Source organism: Amphiprion ocellaris, chromosome 16 (genome assembly GCF_022539595.1).
Source record: "Amphiprion ocellaris isolate individual 3 ecotype Okinawa chromosome 16, ASM2253959v1, whole genome shotgun sequence".
NCBI lineage: Eukaryota > Metazoa > Chordata > Actinopteri > Pomacentridae > Amphiprion > Amphiprion ocellaris.
The window spans coordinates 12,824,414-12,845,775 of NC_072781.1; the positions used below are offsets into that span (position 1 = coordinate 12,824,414).

A 21,362-nucleotide genomic window follows, 5' to 3' on the forward strand; every position below is an offset into this window, starting at 1 on the left:
CTTTTTCTGCCCACCGGCTGAATCCACCATCCCACAGCATCAGAAGGAAATCTATGTTGCAAACAACAGACAAGGCTCTTGTTATAACCTTTTCCACTCTTAACTTCCAACTAATCATCTCATTTCAAATTGATTCAAAGAAGAGAATATAATTAGTAACTAAGCTGATGGGGCCAAAACATTTGTTAACCATTTTTCTAATACCACAGTGTGTACAGCTCTGCAACAAAATGACACAATGCATGAATTAGGATCAGCTACTTACTGAATGAATCCATTTTGACCCCAACTTTCAGCAACCTTGGGTGCAGTTTTGTCTTGTTTGTTTGACTGTAGGCTTCCATCAGTTTTATCATCTCGGGCCACTTTCCTCACCAAAACAACACTGTCTTCACTAGTTACATCATTGTAAAGCATTTTTTTCTTCTAGAAGGAGACAATATTTATATATATGCACTGTGTGCTGCTCTCTTTTTTTATTCAAACTGTTCTTCTAATTGCTGCTGTCACACTGTAAATTTCCCCACTGCGGGATCAAAAAAAGGATCTATCTATCTATCCATCCATCTATCTGTTTGGAACTTTGTCCACTCAGTCAGATACAGAGTAGCTCAAACAACAAGATGCTGGGATGGAGCAGGATGCTGTGAATATTCATTAGTCCTATTTCTTTGCACTACAGGACTGTTCTCAACGCCTGATGGGGAATGCACCAGTAGAATGAGTCCTAAAGACAAAAACAAAGCAACACAGCAGATATGATGCACAACATAAGGATTCAAGGTGGTGTTTCCATCATAAATTAGCATATAGATTTACCACTCAACCCTTATCATCACACAGTTACATACACATTTTGATGCACGTTTAGAGGCAGATTGAGGTAATGCATTTCAATGAAACACACTATTGTGTATACATCTCATGTGATTAGATGCGGGTTAACTGGTATTTGAGTTGATCTCCAGTCATCCATGGATTACTTATTCATTTATACCTTCTCCAGATGCTTGTAATGGAATTCTGCTCTGAATTTGACACATATGTAGCTGATGCAGCTCAGTATCCAGTCAGCTGAGTCCAATCACGTACAACATATTGTCCATGTGTAACGGGGGAAAGCAGGAGAACCCAAGCGCAGACACACAGAACTGGCCGACAAATGAATAACAAAGAGATTTATTAAACCAACAACTAAACCAATACATTAATGGGGAACTGAACTGGGGAAAACAGAACTAAACCAACTACTAAAACTCTACTAACTCTATGAACACAAAAACGGGAGTTTATAAAACTGAACAGAATTAACAAAACTAAGCTGGGTAGGGCTACTCACAAGAAGGGGAAAACTGAAAACCGAGGGGGAAAACAGGCTGGGGAAAATCCATGAATAGGGTGGAGCAAACAGAGTCCAAGAAGGGGAAATCCAGGAGGAGGGAGAGTAGCAGCACAGAGCTTAAATACTGGAGGTGAGGTAGAGAACAGGTGAATGGAGTGAACTAATTACTGCAGGTGACACTCATTGCAGTAATCAGCAAAACAGAGTGCAGGCAGGTGAAGCAGGAAGAGCAAGGGGGTGAGTGAACGGAGAGAGAGACAGGAGGGAGAGATGACAGACAGAGGGAGCCAGAGAGAGAGAGACAGGTCCAAACAAACAGATGAGGAACAATGGGAGAAAGAAGGAAAAAGAGAAAAGGAGGAAGAAGGGCAGAGGCTGGAGCAGGATCATAACACCATCATATACACCTGCAGAAGCATTCAAATGATCTTACATTTAAGATCAAAATGAACAATCTCTACATGAAACTTTTGCAGGGATGTAGATGATATGAATAAAGTAAATGTATCGTGGTGTTGCTGTGTCATAAATAAAGTATTACCAAATAACCTTTAATGTCATATCAGAAGCCATCAAAAAGCAGGAATTTGAGTGAAAATGGTACACATGACAGTCAGCTTTTGTTTTCATTCAAGCTTTTATCCATCCCATCTTCCCCCTCAATATATATTCCTTGAATGAGGGGGTTGGCTGCTGCAGCTCCTCACTCTGCAATCAGCTGTTGTTGACCCTGCCGCGGTCCTGCCTGCAGACGGAGGGGAAATCAGCGTCACTCTGACGAAGTCTGTGGAGCGTCTTATTACCGCGCTGCAGTCCTTGTTGGCACTGAACTCACCGACCTGCGCTCAGTCCGATCGACAACTGAAGCTTTAGCAGAAACTTACAAACACCTGGAAGGATGTCCGGGATCACTGGGAATTTGGATTGCGAGGAATGTTTCTCTTCTGCACATGTGGCCAACAGCACAGACGTGCACTCAGCTGTGGACGTGGATGACGAACTTCTGAGATACATCTGGAGAGAATACTTACACCCCAAACAGTATGAATGGGTTCTGATTGTGGCTTACATCATCGTGTTCTTCGTCTCACTCATTGGAAACTCCCTGGGTAAGTTGCGTCTTGTGTCTTGCTTTCTCCATTCATGCGTAACGAGTCTTGCAAAAACATTAAAGTAGACTTTGAACAACTTTTTTTTGGAAAGGCAGAATGGACATAATGCTGCAGGGAAAGGAAAATCTAGAGCCACGGTGATGGAAATCTAGAGAAGTGCAGTTCTTTGATGCTCGGTTATCGCAGCGGTGCATCTGCTGAAGGAGAGGGATCAAGGAGGATAAGTCACAGCGCGCTAAGTGCTTCTGAGAACTGGACACCCGCAGATGTGTTTGAAGATACATGTTGTACAAATAACATCGCTCATTTCGTGCTGTGAGGGTGCACGCATGTACGCGCGCACCTTGCTGCCACCACATGTAATGGAAAAGGCTTTTTGCGCACACTTTGTGTAGACTGGCACTGTAAATCATACTGCTTTTTTTCAGTTACATCTCTCAATTGGATCTCCTCTCTGGTCTCCATCATCCATTTTCGGACTCTTTCGTTGTGCTTTTAGTTCTCTGGTGCATTTAGGGACACCCCTCACTCATACTGGTGTAAGAAAAATGTCATGAGCATTTCTGCCATTCAACCTCAAGCGGAGTCAAAGTGGCCATGTAGCTGCCTCTCAGATTTGTATTGTTAGGTACCCTTTTAGTACCAGTATTAGACTCTACTGGTAGCCCCCCTGCTAAAGCTCTATTGCTACAGTTACTGAAACAACCTGTTCCTTAGATCAAATACAGCTTTAACTATCAAAGGTTCTCTGCACGAGTCATCTTATTTCAGGAATCATCCTTCTTTTATCATCTGGAGTTCTTTTAAGCTACTTTTAAAATAAAGAAGAGGGCCCTTTCTGCCTGTAAAGTGTCTTGGAGTGCCCAGAAAAGCGCTAAACAAATAAAATGTATTATGATTATTATTAAAGCTGTGCATGATCCCTCTTCAGCTTTGCACTACAGATTTGCTCTTCAGTATTTAAGTGTGACTTTTGTATCAACACTGTGAAGTTAAATCAGCTGATAACAGGTGGCAGATTTGCCTTAAGCCCATAGCAGAATACTCACCTAAACATGTAAAGGTTGATTGAATCTGTTAATTATTCCATGAGCTATGCAGAAGGTTCATAAATCTGACTCTCTGTTTTCCAGTGAAAATTGCATTGTCTGTCTAACAGATCTAGATGATATTGTCCTATGTTTGACCAAAATAGCATTTCATTCATCAGTTTTGGAGCAATAGCTGACAGGTTCTCATTATGATCATCTCCTTTTGATGTGGAAGTAAGGTGGAAAAATTGTAAACAGCAAAATACAAGGCTTTTAGACTCGTCTTAGCCTCTGTATGTGCTTTTGAGTTTCAGGCATTGTTTCCATTGATGCTTGCTGCAGCTTTATCTGCTGTTAACAGCAGCACTCTCACTGAAAGGAGATCATGCTGGCTGTAATTTCAAACTGCACACAGAGATGTCAATATGTTTGGAAGAAAACCTCCTTCAATGATGGTTAACATTTTGTTTGACCTTTTCAAAGGTTACAAGTTAAACAGTGAAGTGTGAGGAGCGCAGCTGGACCACTGTAAGACCTAAACACCAAGCAAGAGTAAAGAAAAAGCTAAATGCATACTAATGAAGTCAGCATGATTATTCCATCAGCAAAAGGTGCTCTGTAACTGTATCTACTGGAGTTTTGATGGTTGTATTGTAATTTTTGTAGGATGTACCAAGTGACTAACTCATTGGAATTTGTTGTGAAGAACTGAAAGTATGTATTCACCTAATCAGGTTCTAGATGTTTAGGGCTTGTAGCTGCTCTAAATTACACAATGTAGTATTTTAACTTCAAATTGCCTTTTAACTAATATTTCCCTTCTTTGCGGGCTGCACAGTGGCGTAGTGGTTAGCACTTTCGCCTTGCAGCAAGAAGGTCCCTGGTTCGCGTCCAGGCTTTCCCGGGATCTTTCTGCATGGAGTTTGCATGTTCTCCCTGTGCATGCGTGGGTTTTCTCCGGGTACTCCGGCTTCCTCCCACAGTCTAAAAATATGCTGAGGTTAATTGATTATTCTAAATTGTCCGTGGGTGTGGGTGTGGGAGTGGTTGTTTGTCTTTGTGTGTGGCCCTGCGACAGACTGGCGACCTGTCTGGGGTGTCCCCTGCCTTCGCCCGAGTCAGCTGGGATAGACTCCAGCACCCCCCGCGACCCTAGTGAGGATTAAGCGGTGTATAGATAATGGATGGATGGATGGATGGATCCCTTCTTTGCTTCTTAGAGCTGCTATAATTGCGATTTGGATATCAACATCAAACAACTGTGTTTATATGAGCAGAGTTTTAGTGGCAAACTCAGTAAATTATTACCTTTTCTGTGTCTGCACTTAGCTCTAAAAATTATTTCTTATCTTTCAGTTCACTGTTTTGGTATCCCACACCACAAATTGACTGTTTTTGTTGACTCTCTTTAGCACAGCAGACATCTGTTTTCAAGGAATAGCTCTGCTGTACACAACCTGCAGAGCAGTAAACAGAATTCAAACAAAGTTATTGACTATCTGCTGAACAATGAGCGCTTAGCAGCTGAAGAGCCAGATATTTCCCTCAGGAGTTGGTACAGAGAGAACACAGCTAACGATACAGTAAGCATTGTAGTTAACTTGATAGGGAAAACAATGACTAATAATTTCTTGTCCCTTTGTATTTCTAAATGCATGAGTACAAGCGACTGTTTTTAAGGTTTCCAAAGTAATTTTTGAAAATCAGTGTTTACAGCTTGTTTCAGAAGGCTTCAGATAGCTTAAAAATGAGTTCTTGCAAGTTTACTTATAACAAGACAATAAGTCATATGTTAAGATTCTAATAGGTTAGTCATGTTGCCAGGCAGGTGTAAGATGGACCTTTACTCACCTTCCCAACCCATTTTTTTTGGTGTGAGAATCACAAATGTGGTATCATCCACTAGCATCTAATTGGCAAACTCTGGCGCCCCCTTACCAAAAGCGTAATGGCTTGATACTATATATGTTTTTTATTTTTAAGGTTTGTTCTTAAAATAGTTTCTTGCTGCAGGCTGAAGTCCAGCTGTTACCATCCAGAGGCTATATTACCAGCTATCAGTCAGCAGCAGATGTATGCCTCTAGGTTTCCTTTGGCTTTTGAGATAGTGTGTTCATTTAATGACTGCAATGAAGGAAATTAAAGAGATCTTTGAAGCAGACTTACGTACAGTACCTGTTGCTGCAGCAGCCACCCACAAGCCACAGCCACAGGTGTAGATCTCAGGGGGATATGCACATATTTAAAACCTATGCATTTGTTCCCCTCAATAAAAACAAAATACAGAAAGAAATAAATAGATAAAGATGATAAAAAAAACACTTTAACGTTCACTCATAGAGGCAACAATGCCTTTATGCTTGTTGTTTAAATTGTCACCCGATGCCTGAAATTGGTCTTTTTCTTTACATAAATAAAAACATTTCTACCATAAATTGATGCAGAAAAAGCACAACTTTATGCATACAAATTCTGAATGTAATGGAAGTAATGGAAAAAGCTTATTGCTTGCACTGACATTGTAAATCATGCTGTTTTTTCAACTCTCAGTTTGATCTCTTCTCTGTTCTCCATCGTCCATTTACGGGTTGTTTCGTTGCTGCTTTTAATTCTCTGGTGTCCAACCACTGACTCATACAGGTGTAAGAAAACCATCATCAGCTACAACATTTCTGCCATGCAACCTCAAGAAGAGCCAAAGTGATTGTACAAATTTTGAAAAAATGTGTTTAATGTGTCCCCCAACAGCATTTACACCCATGTCCACTAACAACTACAAATCTTACTGTTAAAAGTTGCAATAATCTTTTAGATTGTGATGAGTTCATAACCTGGAATATTGGTCTCAGTTCAGTCTTATTTTTGTGTGTGTGGTCCAACATCACAAATCTGTGTTGCTGAGGATCTGATCTTGTGTTGAATTCAAACAGCATTTTTAAATAAAAACAAATTGGCCGTACAACATGCTAATATACAATAGTAATAGTAATCTGGATGGATGGATGGATGGATGGATAATTTTAAATAGAAATGGATAAAAGAAAACATCCTTGTGGAAAAAAGAGCATTTTATGTCTTTTTAAAAAAATATTCATACAAGGCAGGATGGTGCAGAGTTGGACATCATCCTAATAAATTAGAGTGTGAAGTCCTATAGTAATTATTAATTACTGGGATTTCAGATTTTTTTACTCATTGATGCAGGTTACAGAATTAAGAATTAAGAAATGTCCTAGTTGTGCAAATAATGACCAAATGATCTTGGTTAAATTAGCTCAGTGTTATTTTTCCTGTCATTCTAAACATTTTTTAATATATACTCCTATTGCTAAAACAAAGACATGTATACATGGACAAAAGATTTACAGTTTAGTGTAATCCATTTCGTGAACTTATTTCTTTTAAGTTGTTATGTTTTGTGATACCACAGTGACCTCATGTTGACACTGTTGATTACATTTGATCTTGATTAAAACATTTGAATCCCAGCAACTAACTATGCTACCACTGATTTTATAAGTCATCACCTTGAAATTTATTAGTAGTTATTCAGAACTAATAGGGTGTTTACACTCTTGTTTACACTCTTTGGTCTTTGGTCCCCTTCAGGGAGTCATTTGATTTAATGTAAGCATCAGAAACACTAATTGAGCTTTATTGCAGCAGCAGTGTGGTGTGCAGAATCATATTTAATGAGAAATTATTGCTAATCATAGCTAGATTTACCTAAATCAACATATTTAATTGACAGCTTGATGAGCTATTAAATTGTTATTCTCACAAACCTGATTTAAATCCTTTTGAGGTATGTAAATCAGTATTGGTATGTAGAACCAGTGAGAGAGCCAGAGTAGAAAACATCAATTCTGCATAAATCCAATTGTCTCTGATAAAAACAAGAACTGGAAAGGTTAGGATTGTTGACATTTCAGTAATACTGAAAAAACACATTTTGTCAGAACATGGAGCCATTGATCAGTGACTTTATGTCATAAATTTTTAAGGGCATTTTTAGCTACCTTAATGGAGTGTATTTGCACAATACCTTGGAGTAATGTATATGAATTGAAACTGAATTGCTCAAATGCACTGTATTGACTTCTTCAGACACATTTAATGAAAATCCTCACATCAGGCATTGTCAATTCAGAATGATTTTATTTGACTGAAGCGTGTTGAGTTTTCAGGCAACAAAGATAGTTTTTTATGTGCACTCTTTTAACCCTGCTTGTCTGAGAGTGAATTATAATGATTTGTATTTTTCACAGTGGTTTGACATGCAGTCAAACAGGACTGATTGAAGAGGTTAATGATCGGCAGAACAAAGACCGCTGCTATTGGGAAGGCAGAGGACAAAAACCTCAGCATGTGCTTTTATTCCCAGGCCTTCATCCACATACAGATATATGTTTTTGTCAGCAGAAAGAGTGGCAATGCTGTTACAAACTGCCATTCAGACGCCCATTTCTGATTCACTTTCCTGCGGATTTACTAGTCGTTAGTTTTGTAGAGCTGCCGCTTGATTAAAGGGAGAACACAAAACTCCCACCAAGAAGTTTCTTTGTACCCAGATGAGTCCTTTAGGTACCTGACAGCGTGTCCTTGGGTTGCTTTCACAGAGGGTATGAATGTGATGTGAAAAGGGAGCAATCAATTGCACAACAACTGAGGAATTCTTAAATTGCCACGGGCCAAACCGAACATAGAAAGTGTAAACTGATTCTTTCTAATGAGTTGTGTAACTAATTAAACACAGAATTTTGCCAAAATATATACAAAAATATGCAAATAAAATAATCTAGAGTCTTATAAGTGTGACCACAGGCAATCAGAATATCCTTCTATGTCATCTGGATTTTAGGCTTTATGCCTTTAGGCTTTGTGCTCAGCTCGAAGTCGCAAAAAACAACTTGAGGCGAACAGAGACAAAACAAAGCTGTTGTCACAAGAGTGAAATTAATTTTTTGCAAACTTAGAAAATATTGTTTTTTGACATATACATTGAGTTAAATCAAAGGTGAATTAGACATTGTCCTGACTGGTTGACTGATTTTGTGCATTTTGCTGGCTCATTCAGGAGATGTTTGTTCATCACCAGTGGTTCTGTTGAGTTATAACCTGGCAGGTCGACAGCCTACAACCCGACACCTCTCACTGTTACTTTGTTGCTCTCCCAGAAGAATCCTTGATGTTAATTCTTTGAGTGTTTCCTCACGCAGCACATCTAATCTACAATCAGTAGTCACAGATTCATTTATGTAGATGTCTGAGTGAAATGCAGCAGTTCTTCTTTCTCACACTTAAAGTCTAATATATTACATTTAAACTGATCATAATGAGTAGCAGGTTCTGTAGAAGAGACTAGTTCAGCCTGTAGGCAGCTCTTTGTGGAGGCCTTAAAGATAAAAAAAACAAAACAAAAAATAAAACAGTTCTTTCAAGAATGTACATGTTATAAATTTTACCTTTAGGCTGTTTCATCATAAGTTAAACAGCCAGGTGTGTCAGATTCAGGGCAGACTGACCTACATCCTGTCTTCAAATCAAGATTCCTGCAAAGACTCAGCTCTGCCATATCCACCTTACAAGATTATAGTTTCTGGTGTTTATGGCTGATATTCTTGGGCTCAGCCCTGCACCTCTTACTGACTCACCTACTACCCAGATTCTGCCCTAGATCTGCTCACCTTTAGTTCCCACACTCTGGACTTTCTGCTCAGCTCAGCTACACTTTCATCCTTGCTCTGTGCTGTGGAAATTCCACAAAAAGTCAATTCACAAAGAGGGGGTGTCCATGAGAATAATTTACTGTGATAACTGTGTGTATGTGGGACTAATGCCTTCAAAACACAAGAGCCAAAGACATAACATCACACTCACTCTTATGTGGAATTCTGTCTTTCATACCCCTCCCAGCAGAGAAAAAAAAGGTCGGAGTCATTCTCTGACGTTTACTTTTTCTTACTGCTCCATTAATGAGGCGCTTCAAGGCCTCCACAGACGTGTGGACTTTCAAGAGACAGAATTAGACATCTAGTGCAGTCTAAGGCCTCACGGTGAGCACAAGAGTGGATGAGAGACAAACCTTCACATTTAATGTATGAACTATGCAAAAATAATAGCCAGTGCCAGCAGTAAAATATAGTACACTAGTAAAATATGGAAGTTCCATCACGCTGTGCACAGCCAGACTCCAACCTAATTCTTCAGGAATCAGTCATTCTTTCTGCTCTGCTCATTGATATCGCATCCCTTCAAACAATAAATATTTATCTCACTCACTGACCTCTCCTCGTCTCTCTATCTATTTATCTAGCTAGCTCTAGCTTGTAATATTGCTGTCTGCTTATGAACACACGTCTGAGCTCAGCAAAGCAAGCAAGTGTGGAGTAAATGCTGAGGACAGAATTATTTGGCAGTTTCTATGAGGGGTGAAAATGACCCTACGGCAGTTCAAGGTATAAATTATGATTTTTATCCTGCACCCCTTCATAATTCACTAGATAATTAATTAAATGATTTTGATGAAAATCCTGAGCTGTGAGATGAAGGGGTTTTATTTTAATAGAGTTACACACATTTAAAAACGCCAAAGGTTATATATTGACCCCGTGGCAGTTCTAGTTTTATTTCATACAATAGTCGAGATGCGGTTGCTTGCATCAATGCAGATCCATTTACCCTCCAGGGATATGATGTAATGCGTCACTCCTTCATGTGTGGTTTTGACAGATGAAGCATGCTCTAGTTTGACTTTTTTTGTGACAGCGCCTGTAGCGTCTTGGTTCTTGCAGCAGCACGAAAAGTTTTAACGGAGACACTGAGGAAGAAAAGCAGCTTATTCACTTACTTCCACAGCAGAAGACACATGTTCATGCAGGTGGAGTTACATACTGTAACTGCTGATGTACGCAAGAAAGAGAATGCAGCCAGAATGACTGTCTACATTGTAGCACTTTGTGATCAATCATATGCTGATTAAGATAATATTGGTTCTTTTTTTAGCAACGTCATTGCAGATTTTATAATTGAATAATAGCATTGTAGCAATAAACACAGCAGTGATCAAACTTGCACTGAACTATATTTTAATTTGACTGCATCCTCCCTTTGATCTCCTGTGTAGTTCAGTCACAGTCCAGACTTTTCATCTTTTTAATCTACTGCAGCTGCAGTATTAGATGCACATTTTAAAGTGGTGATACAACCCTATGCACAGGGCTTCAAAGACCTCTGAATGTGACAGCTGTCAATGAACATAAAGAGATCCACAGAGCCCTGAATACACAGAGGGGCAAACTTAAGAGCCACAGAAATAGTCTGGACTGCGTGGGTGTAAACAGCAGTTTTGACTGACATGTCCCACTCTCTCCTGTTCCACATTTTACGGCAGACAAATTTACAACTTCATCATACGTATTAGCTCGTTATGTTCAGTGAGGCAACTTGAAGGTGAAGTCGTACCTGACTTTAACCTTCATTCCTGTCAATGAGGAGCCTCAAGCCAAACGGATCTGCTTCCTGTTGCTGATTGACCCACTTACCTGGTGTAGATCTCAGTTTGATTGACATACAGGGCGACAAGCCAACATTTTGATGTCACAGTGTGAAAATTAGAGGCAAATTGACTGAATTCCACTTGTCATCTGCATCTGTGCTTTTCCTGCTGTGACGTCAAAAAGTGAAAAAGTCACTCTGAAGGTGCCCCGCGGTATCTGGCACCGAGGTGTTAGTGACAGATCCTTTAAATCCTCTAAGTTGTGAATTGGATGTGCCTCTGATCGGACTTTTTTTTCTTGGCACATTCCCTTGTCGCTGCATAATCAGCCCCTCATTTGCCCGGGGTCAGTAGATACAAACAAGGACTGTTCATTTACCACCTAATAAATCCAGATACCCAGATCTTGACATGCAGCATTGCTGCAAGATGATTAATACTATTCCCTCCCTAATATGCTAATTGGTATACTATAGCAGGAGTGGTAGACAAATACACAACTAAGTTGAGGGCAGAGGGCTTCTTCCCCCAGAAGGCCTCCTCTAAGAGGTGGTTTAAGGTAGAATGTAAAATGCAAATATGAATGCTACCATGTGATGCACCTATCTAATTACAGGTTTAATCTAATTTGTATATGCATTCCCTTGGCAACCACACAATAACATTCCATACTTTGGTTCTTAAACAAGCAGACGCCTCATACAGCGGTGCTCTCAGGTGCTCCTTTCTTACTGAATGCCAATTATCTAGTGCATTGCCACCAAAAATAACTTGAAAGCAAATGCAAGAGTGAGGGTCAAAGCAGGAATTTAGTCTTCTCTACACTTTATATAGACATCTTCAACCCAGTCATCATGTACTTCAACCAAGTAAATGAAAAAGCTGGGTGCCCAGATAGCTCAACAGGTTAAGTGGGTGACCCACATACAGGGGTTGGTCCCTGACAGCGTCGGGTTCAATTCCTGCTCACGGCCCTTTGCTACATGTCTTCCCCCCTCTCTTCTCCCTCCTCTCCAGTCTGTCTCCACTGCACCTATCAATAAAAGGCAAAAAGGCCAAAAAAAAAAAAAAAAAAAAGGCTAAGGTGCAACAGTTTGTTGTGCAGATGCCATGGTTTGAATTGTAAGTAGAAGCACTTAAGCAGATGTGTACATAATCTTCAGTAACTAGGGCTAATATTTTCAGTGTTGTCTAATTTTATTGCTTCCTGGAAATACATCTTTTCCAGTAAAAAAAAATGTATTTCTGCCATTATGCAGAGGCATTAAGATTTTTTAGCCTCGACATACTTTTCCCACCAGCTGTCCAAATCCTGTTTGCCAGTCTGCGCAATGATTTATGCCATGTGGGAGTATGAATTACTGAATCAGTTCAGAAGCAACAGCTGTTTCCCTGTTACACACAATGCAGTTTGACTTTACACCATGTATTAACCTAGTGCAAAAAAAGGAATGTCTTTTACTGTCTTAAGAGATGATACAAAACGCCATCCTTTTCAGCTGTGTTCACAGACACACAAATTAGTCAACATGCGAGTACAAACCTTTTTCTTTGTTGCCTATGGAAGGTCTGTATGTAATTTCTAATTGGTATTTTGCCAACAGGAACAAAGGCTTAAACAGGAATGTAATTATTATTTTCTTCAAACTGTGACTGTGATTGACAGCATGCCTTCAAGACATTGTGGTTAGCATTAATTCTACTGCATTAATGTGATGAATATTAGCATTTATAGAATGTTTGGACTGCCTTTGATTGTGCATCAATTTCAGTTTGTTTTGCAGTGTGGAAAAACCGTCACATGCGCACTGTGACCAACTACTTCATAGTGAATCTTTCCCTTGCTGATGTGTTAGTCACCATCATCTGCCTGCCTGCTAGTCTTGTTGTAGACATCACGGAGACGTGGTTCTTTGGAAAGACTCTTTGCAAAGTTGTCCCTTATCTGCAGGTAAGAGGCGAACTCTAACATCTAATTTTCAAACAGGATATTAGAAAGTCTGATCTCATCCAAACCAATTCACCTGTAAAATGTTTCTAAATACAAGTCAGCGATTGTATTTCTATTATTTACATTTTTCTTTCTTTGTAGTCATGAGGGTAAAAATGACTTTTTCATATCAAATGGTAATCCCATGTTGAGCCTTGTCAAGTCATTGGCATTGCTAAAATTTTAAAATAAATTTTACTTTAGTGTCACTATGCTAACACATCAAAGGAAAGGAAAGGAAATCACACATTTTACTCAATATTATTGGTCTGTTGATCTGTGGTGAGAGTATAAAGCGAAATCCTACATTATTCAGTTCAATCCTATATGTCACATTTGTGTAAAAGTGAACGGTTGCTGTGTGTAACAAGTGTGCAACGTGTTCTGGATGAATGTAGCTGTAAACCAAAGGATGGTATTTATTCCAAACCGAGACAAATCTTCTGTCCTGTAGTCTAGCTTACCATATATATTGCACCCTGTAGCCCTGGATTAGTAGGCTCTTTGAAGGTCTTCATGGTCACATTCACCCTGTTTACTGCTGTGTGCTTTGTGCTTACTGCTGCCACAGTATTTGTAAAGATCTTGAGCTGCTGCTTTTTTTTTGAACCCATGAAAATCTAATTCTCAGTCTGGAAGTTCATTTTACGTGACAGTCTTTTTTAGTTGGGTTCATGGCAGAGTGCTACAAAGGATAAACACAACACATTATGTAATGTTTGGAAAGGGGTCTATATGTCAGACTACAGCTGGTAACAGGATTAAGCTCATCCATGATATCTCAACATAACGTGTGCAGGTAGAAAATAATCAGTACAAGTGAGCAGTGTTGGGGAAATTGTATCGTTTTAGCCCAAATGTGACATTGTGCGTTTGTGTTTGCTGGTTTTTGTAGTTCCATAAATAGAAGTTTAAAGTAAGTATAGTGTAGAGCATGCTGTTTTTGTTGACTGAAATAGCAGAAACCTTTCTGGAGTGGTGTCATTCCCAGCTTCAGACCCTTCTTTCTGTTGCACCTTCACCTCCAGCTCTACTCATGACTACTGAGAAACCAAATGAACAGAGACTGCACTAAGCTGCAAACACTATCATTCACCAAACCTCTGACCACTCTGGACTACACGCAAAGCTCCTATTTACTTCCAGACATTTAACCATAGTCTGGGTATTTTCTGTATTTTAACAAAACTAAGCCAATAATATGCTGCTCATCTGTCTCTCAACACTATCTGTGGCTCTCAGCCCCAACACACATTGCTTCTTACGTACTAAGGAAAAGGTAAATATTAGCATTGTTATGTTCATTGGGTAATAATGGTGCACATGTTCATAAAGATGGAAGCAAAGGTTAGTATTATTGATATTTATAACTTTTGGACCATAGGTGACACAGGTTAAGCAGTTCTTCTAGCAGACTTTGGCTACATAGATAAAACGTGTCAGTAGAATCGATTCACTTTTGCTTTTAGTATTATCTTAGGATTTGACGCAAGTATATTGTATCAGCAGACTTTACACATATACTTCATCTTACAGTGCAACTTATGGCTGCTCTGCTCTGTGTCTGTAGGTGTCCTTACGTCTTCTATGTTTGCATCATGTCCAACACACTCAGTCTTTAATGTTGCCATCCTGGGTCCATCTTAAGGCAGCCATACTAAGCTCAACATACTATGTCTGACAGTGCACTATTGATTTTCTGTCAGACAGAAGGCAATTATATGGGGATTTGCCCCTTCCTGCCGACAGTGCAATGTTCTCAACCTTGTTTTTTTACACATTTTAAATGAAGCAAAGTGAAGGTGATAAACATTTCAAAGTAATGGAGTGGAACATTTATTTCCCACAGGATCTGACCCCCCACAAACCAGAGGGTCTGAACTCAGTATTGCTTCTGTGAACTAAATGGACTCATTGAAATTCCAAACATTTATAATGCACTTTAGTTGGATAAGAGCATTTCCAACATAGAAGGCTTTCAATACATGAACAAGCCACATGATCTCCCGTTGGTCCAACTTCACAGATCCTTGATTAAAATGTCACTTCACGTGTTTGGCTCAGCCTTCTCAAAAGTGTTATTTGCAGCAAGGCAGCTGTGTAATTTAGATAGCGGTAGAGTGGACCGCCCTCCATCAAGGAGACAAGACTGAAGATAGAGAAGATTGCTGTTGGTCCTGCTGCCCTGTCATACTAACTGAATCTTGCTCATCTGCACTTAGAACCACTGCCATTTAAGACTTTACAGCTCAGGTGGAAAAGTCTTTATTATCATTAGGCTCAGCATACGCCTGACCTTCACAGAGATTAATGTCAGTGCCATCATTGTATTTTTGAGAATAGTACTGCCATTCCGGTTCACCTTGAAAATGAAAAAAAAAAAAAACAGAATAAATCAGCCATACAATATCTGCTGTGATGCCACCAGACAAGGCCAGATTCAACATACTGTACCGCAAATTCGATAAAATACATTTTGGCATTCATCATTTTTAATAACTACACTATATTTTCTCTGTTGGAATTTTTTGTTATTGCAGACAAAGAAAAAAAACCCACATGTATTTCATTCTCTGGTATATCTCTATTTATATCTGTGTCAGATCAAAAAGGCACAAGGCCAGTGCTCTGTTGTAACTGCCCTGGAAAAATCAACTGAAAATAAAATAGAAAAGCGTTTCACCAAAGTATTGCTTCAGAGCCATGCAAAGTCTCCAGTGAATACAAGTTTTGAAGAAGACAGGTGAATGTCTTGTGTGTCACATTCACAGCCTTGAGTATAACAAGAAGTCATGGAAACTATTAGAAAAGTACTAATATTGAGAATAGCGTTCCCAGATTACATTTATCTCTATTTAACTGGTGTTTCTTTTTTTATTTTACAGACAATCTCTGTTTCTGTGTCAGTCTTAACACTGAGCTGCATTGCCCAGGACCGCTGGTATGCTATCTGCCACCCGCTGATGTTCAAGAGCACAGCCAAGAGGGCTCGCAAAAGTATTGTTGTGATCTGGGTCGTGTCGTGCATTATCATGATCCCTCAGGCTATTGTGATGGAGTGCAGCAGTCTGTTACCTGAACTCACAAACAAGACCAGGCTGTTCACAGTGTGTGATGAACATTGGGGAGGTTAGTTTTTTTTTTAAAAACTGTATCTCAAGCAATGTGAAACAACTTACCAACTGTGTCACTCACTGTCAGATGCTCGGGTTGCCAACTGCAGTTACATGTGTTTTTTTATTTTTTTAAATAGGTGCAGTCCTCAGTAGAGCCTTAGTCAGTCTGTGTGCTAAAAAGTACTCGCCTCACACCCGTTGGCATTAAATAATAACATTGTGAGGGCTGAGCACCATTCACAGGGTTAATGAGGGTTTAAAAAGCAGGATGTGTTGCTTTGGATGCACCAGTTTACCACAATGATTGAAATGCTCAAAGGAAATCTTACAAAGGGAGAAAGCTTTTCAGTGCTCCCCCTCTACTACGCTACAGTAATTGAGGGAGTATATTGATTTGCTACCTCTGAAACACCGGATTCCTTACTTTAATAAGTCGGCTTTTATCACTGTAAATGTGCCGTGCAAAAATGGAAAGACTGGCTGGCATAGCAACAGCGATAGAGGATGAGAGTCTTACCAAGTACTCATCCTGACAGCTTTCAATCAATATTATAGTTTTATAATATTTAATATTATAATTTTAAATATCATAGTTTGCGGTTGCTGAGGAACAAATCAGGAACAACCTGATAATTAATGAGCAGCTCGTGATTTGCTTCAAATTGAGGACTAAGTAGAAGGAACTGAGGAGACACTAGAGAACAGAGATTGGAGGTCAGGTCAAGGCCATGGGTTCTTTGTCGTACTCCTTGAGCAGATTTTGTAAAAGTAACATCCACGTGAAAGTCAGGACCCAAGGTTTCCCAGCAGGACATTTCATTTTCACTAGATGATCAATTATATTCACTTTATCTGTGGTTTTAATGTCGTGGTTCAGTTTGGGTCCTTTCGTCATTTCCTTCTTGATAACTAACATTTTTGTGTATCATAGTGTAAAGTGTTTTTTGAATTCTTTCAACAGCTGAGATCTACCCAAAGGTGTATCATACCTGTTTCTTCATTGTCACCTACTTCGCGCCATTATGCCTCATGGTCCTTGCCTATATTCAGATATGTCACAAGCTGTGGTGTCAACAGGTGTGTATTCCAGAGCTTTTTGTTTTAACAAGGCCACGTTCATACATAAATATCACAGTGAAATGAGATTCTGTGCTTGCATTGTCTGATGTATTTGCACATTTATTCTACAGATCCCTGGAAGCACATCAGTGTTGCAGAGGAAGTGGAGGTCCATCCAGTGTTCAGCTCCGACTGCAGGGCGAGGAGAGTCCGTGAGGGTTCGGACCAGTACAGTCTGTGCAGAGATCAAACAAGTCAGAGCCCGACGCAAGACAGCTCGCATGCTGATGGTGGTGCTCTTTGTTTTCGCTCTGTGCTACCTGCCAATCAGCGTGCTCAATGTCATGAAAAGGTAATGGCATCTCCTGAGCTTTGCTGCCTCCGAGATGAAAAGACATTGAAAGGAAACCAACAACAGATTGCATTAAATCAAGGCTCATGTTTTGCATTTTTTTCTCGCCAGCTTCACATTTAATAATGAATGATGCAGCTTGTTTGAAGCGCTTACTTGTTGCATGTTTTCATGATGCAGTGAAAAAAAAACAACGAATGACTTTTTAATTAACACCTTTTCACGCTTTTCCCTACAGAGTCTTTGGGACTTTCAAGAAGACAAATGACAGGGAAACAGTGTATGCATGGTTCACGTTCTCACATTGGCTCATATATGCCAACAGTGCAGCAAATCCTATCATCTACAATTTCCTGAGCGGTAGGTTTTTTTTACCTGCCTCATCTCACAGAGTGGCTGTGTAGGTTTATTACTGCCATCTAGTGAGAAGTTTCCTAACAACATCACAACTTACTTAAAATTCCTCATCTGACATGAAATAATTGGAATGAAATAAAGATGTCGTTTCTGATCCAACACGTACGGAAGCTTCAAACTGAAAGTAGATCTCCTATTTTGTGTTCTCTCCAGGGAAGTTCCGGGAGGAGTTCAAATCAGCCTTTTCTTGCCATTGTTGTGGCCAGGATCAAAATCAAACAACAAGAATAAGGAAGAGAACAAGCACAGACAGCAGAAAATCCCTATCAACTCATGTTAACAATGTGGACAACCTGTCGCGCATATCGGATCAGATTGTGTAGTAGCGCTTACAGCCAACTCAGGCTTCAAAGGACACAATGATCATTAAGGTAGATGTGTGAGAGATGTGTAAACCTGATTAAAAACAGAGCTTGTGCTAGAAAAGAATCTAAATTATTGTATTATGTAGTCAATTTCATAAGGACACTAATGAAACTGTGAGCTCAAGAAAAGTGATGACAGTTTCCTGAAGACTGTCTTTTTCGTTTTACAGTCTCTTGTAATTCACAGAAATTGTCTATTTATTACAAAGTTGGATGTCTAGTATTTATTATCACATGCCATATGTAATTTATGATGCACAACTAAGTGAAATCATTTAAATTGGATTTGCAATGATTGTAAATTGTTTTGAATGTATAATTTTATTTTTGGTTCGGTAACCAGTCAGTATTGCACGTTATCACAGGTGACAAAAAGTGTTTATTAGTATTTGATTGTTAGTTTTAAGAGTTTTTATAACAGTAAAAGAGCCGGTGCTATAGAAAATAATCTGAGGATCTCAGTGTAAATGCCTGGTAATGTGTGATTATGTGCATTAAGTGTCTGTAAATGACACCAGGCCAGGTTATGAATAGCCATCAAACTGCTGAATATTCAGTGGAATTCCTGCATGAATGTGTCCTGGTGGACCTCATTAAGATACCTCTTTCTTTCAGTCAGCACACTCAAACATTGTCTCGCACCACATCAGCACAGTGGCCATATATATATATCACTGAAGCAAAATTGGATTTTAAACAGCATGACAACCTGTTCTCAAAGATGTCATATTTTTCAAGACTGGGTAGAAGCAACATGGAATCACCTTTCCAGACAGCTTTATAGCCCATGTCTTAATGAATTAAGTATGTTTTCATGAGAATACTAACCTTTAAAATGTGAAATCCAGAAACAGAAATGTGTAGAGTCTGCATGTGTGCCGGTGTGGGTTTTTTCTCTGGATGCTGTATTGGCATTTAACTGCAGATTCTATATTGGCTGTAGATGTGAATGTGAGTGTGAATCATTGTCTGTCTCTCTGCCCTGTCATGGACTAGCGACTTCTCCCGGGTGCAGCCACCTCTCACCCAGTGTCAGCTGAGACGGTCAGTTCACTCTGTCAAACGCATTCACAATTGGAAGCTGCTCAGTACAAAGTCTTATCTGATATGGTGCAGCTCCTCTAGGTCTGTCTTGGAGTCAAAGGCCTTGCTAAGGGGCATCTCTCTGAAGCATCTCAATGAGGCAGCTTCAAACACTGCTCCTGCACGCTCGCCACCAAACACACAACACATTAAATATTCACTAAGCGAAGGAATACAAATGTGAATAAAAGTTCTTCAAATACAACCAACAAAAAACAAGCATTAATCATCAATTGTAATCAGTTGAAGAGATAAGGCCAATGTTAAACACTTTGCTTCAATGCAAAGGGACAAAAACAAACAAAAACAATGGAAATTGACATTTGTCACCAAATCAAGCTCATCAAACTGAAATAACAATCAGGAAAAAGCAAGAGTCACATGAAACACAGAAACAAATAATGCCATGTCCCAGTGACAGAAAACAAAGATGGGAAAATGATTCGTAAAAGGTCAGCTTGATTTGCCATCAGTGAATTGTGGCCCGACCGGTGTTGATTGTGATTGGTCGCCAATCTGCTTGTTAAGTTTTGTCGGAATTGTTATATTTAGGGTCTTTGTGGATCACAGTTGATATGTAGCTGCTGGTAGCTTTAATATTCATGCATATTTAAAGAAATGAAAACTAAATCTCACATCAACATGATTGTGGGAGCAAGTATGTGCATGTGCTTGACTTTATGACAGCATTGCTTTGATTCTCAGCTTGAATGTGTGCATTTTCATATTGTTACTACCCCCAGTGGTAGTACAATGCACTTTTACTCTTATTTCCTGACTACTGTTTAGACATCCCCCTGTTCATTATCTATACACCGCTTAATCCTCATTAGGGCAGCTGACGTAGGACAAAGGCAGGGGACAGGTTGCCAGTCTATCACAGGGCTAACAGAGAGACAGACAAGCACACTCACATTCACACCTATGGACAGTTTAGAGTTATCAGTTATCTTCAGCATGTTTATAGACTGTGGGAGGAAGCTGGAGCACCTGGAGAAAACCCACGCATACACACGGAGAACATGGAAACTCCCTGCAGAAAGATCCCAGGTCCAGGCCGGTACGTAAACCGGGGGTCTTTGAGCTGTGACAGTGCTAACCACCGAGTCACTGCGCAGCCTGTAGTTGCACAGTTTAGGAAATTATCTTGAACACTTTTAAACATCTATATTTTACTCTCGCCTTTAAATCTACGTAAAGCTATTACAGTAAAATCTCTTTTTGCAGAGTTTTTGTTACGTACTTTATATATTGTGACTTTACATTTTGCCATGCACTTTATGCCTTATCACCTTTCATTTATTTTGAATGTGCTTGACTTCATTGTGCAGCACTTTGATCAATCTTTGTTGGTTATATTCTTGACTTATTTTGCCCAATATTGATCCATTCTGCTCTTTAAGATATACTCTCCTGTATTCAAATTAATTTAGCCATATTTTAATTGCAAAAGTACATTTTCAAACTCTGACAGATACCAAGTTGTTGTTAAGCATTCTGTAAAATCTAAAAAATGAAACAGGTATACTATATATTTTTCAAAATTATTAATGAGGTATGAGTCAAACACTGATCAGTTCCAACTAATACTTAAATGTAGTTGGAAGAATGAGCGACTGGGTATTTTGGCTATCTCCATAAGTTGGAGAAAAGTATTTTTTTTAAATCTGCCATGATGTTGGGAAATCAGGTGTTGACAATGTTGGAAAGCAGCATTGCATTCTTACTGCAAGAAGTTAAGTTATTAACTCTCAAATATATAGCTGTTTAAGAAAATCATATCATAAACTCTTACATAACCTGAATATCAGTCCATAAATGTTTTGAGCCACAAGTGATGTCTGCTTACTGTATTTATTTATTTCATCCATTCTGCACAGATGTGATTTGTTTACAATGGGAGCCCACAAGTTGTGATGCTCCAATAGTGTACCTGCAGTATTCTAATTTTGTAATTCATATCTATTGTATGCATCTAATTTTACACCTTTGTCAGT

The 21,362-nt window shown here is 39.3% G+C and overlaps 1 protein-coding gene across 1 annotated transcript; it reads left to right on the top strand.

Annotated features, from left to right (window-relative positions):
- The first annotated feature begins 2,056 nt into the window (after positions 1-2,056).
- hcrtr2 (hypocretin (orexin) receptor 2) lies at positions 2,057-21,203 on the top strand. Its single transcript, XM_023261356.3, has 7 exons — positions 2,057-2,451; positions 12,756-12,934; positions 15,859-16,102; positions 17,051-17,166; positions 17,280-17,500; positions 17,739-17,860; positions 18,071-21,203. The coding sequence occupies exons 1-7, from the start codon at positions 2,241-2,243 to the stop codon at positions 18,238-18,240; spliced, it is 1,263 nt and encodes a 420-aa protein (XP_023117124.1). The 5' UTR covers positions 2,057-2,240; the 3' UTR covers positions 18,241-21,203.
- The last annotated feature ends 159 nt before the right edge of the window (positions 21,204-21,362 follow it).

What these genes read in the sequence shown, in the direction of transcription:
- hcrtr2 (XM_023261356.3), top strand. Translation starts at nt 2,241, where the DNA reads ATGTCCGGGATCACTGGGAATTTGGATTGCGAGGAATGTTTCTCTTCT. An exon ending in GTGCTCAATGTCATGAAAAG is followed by an intron (nt 17,501 to 17,738) that starts GTAATGGCATCT and finishes TTTTCCCTACAG; the next exon opens with AGTCTTTGGGACTTTCAAGA. An exon ending in CATCTACAATTTCCTGAGCG is followed by an intron (nt 17,861 to 18,070) that starts GTAGGTTTTTTT and finishes TGTTCTCTCCAG; the next exon opens with GGAAGTTCCGGGAGGAGTTC.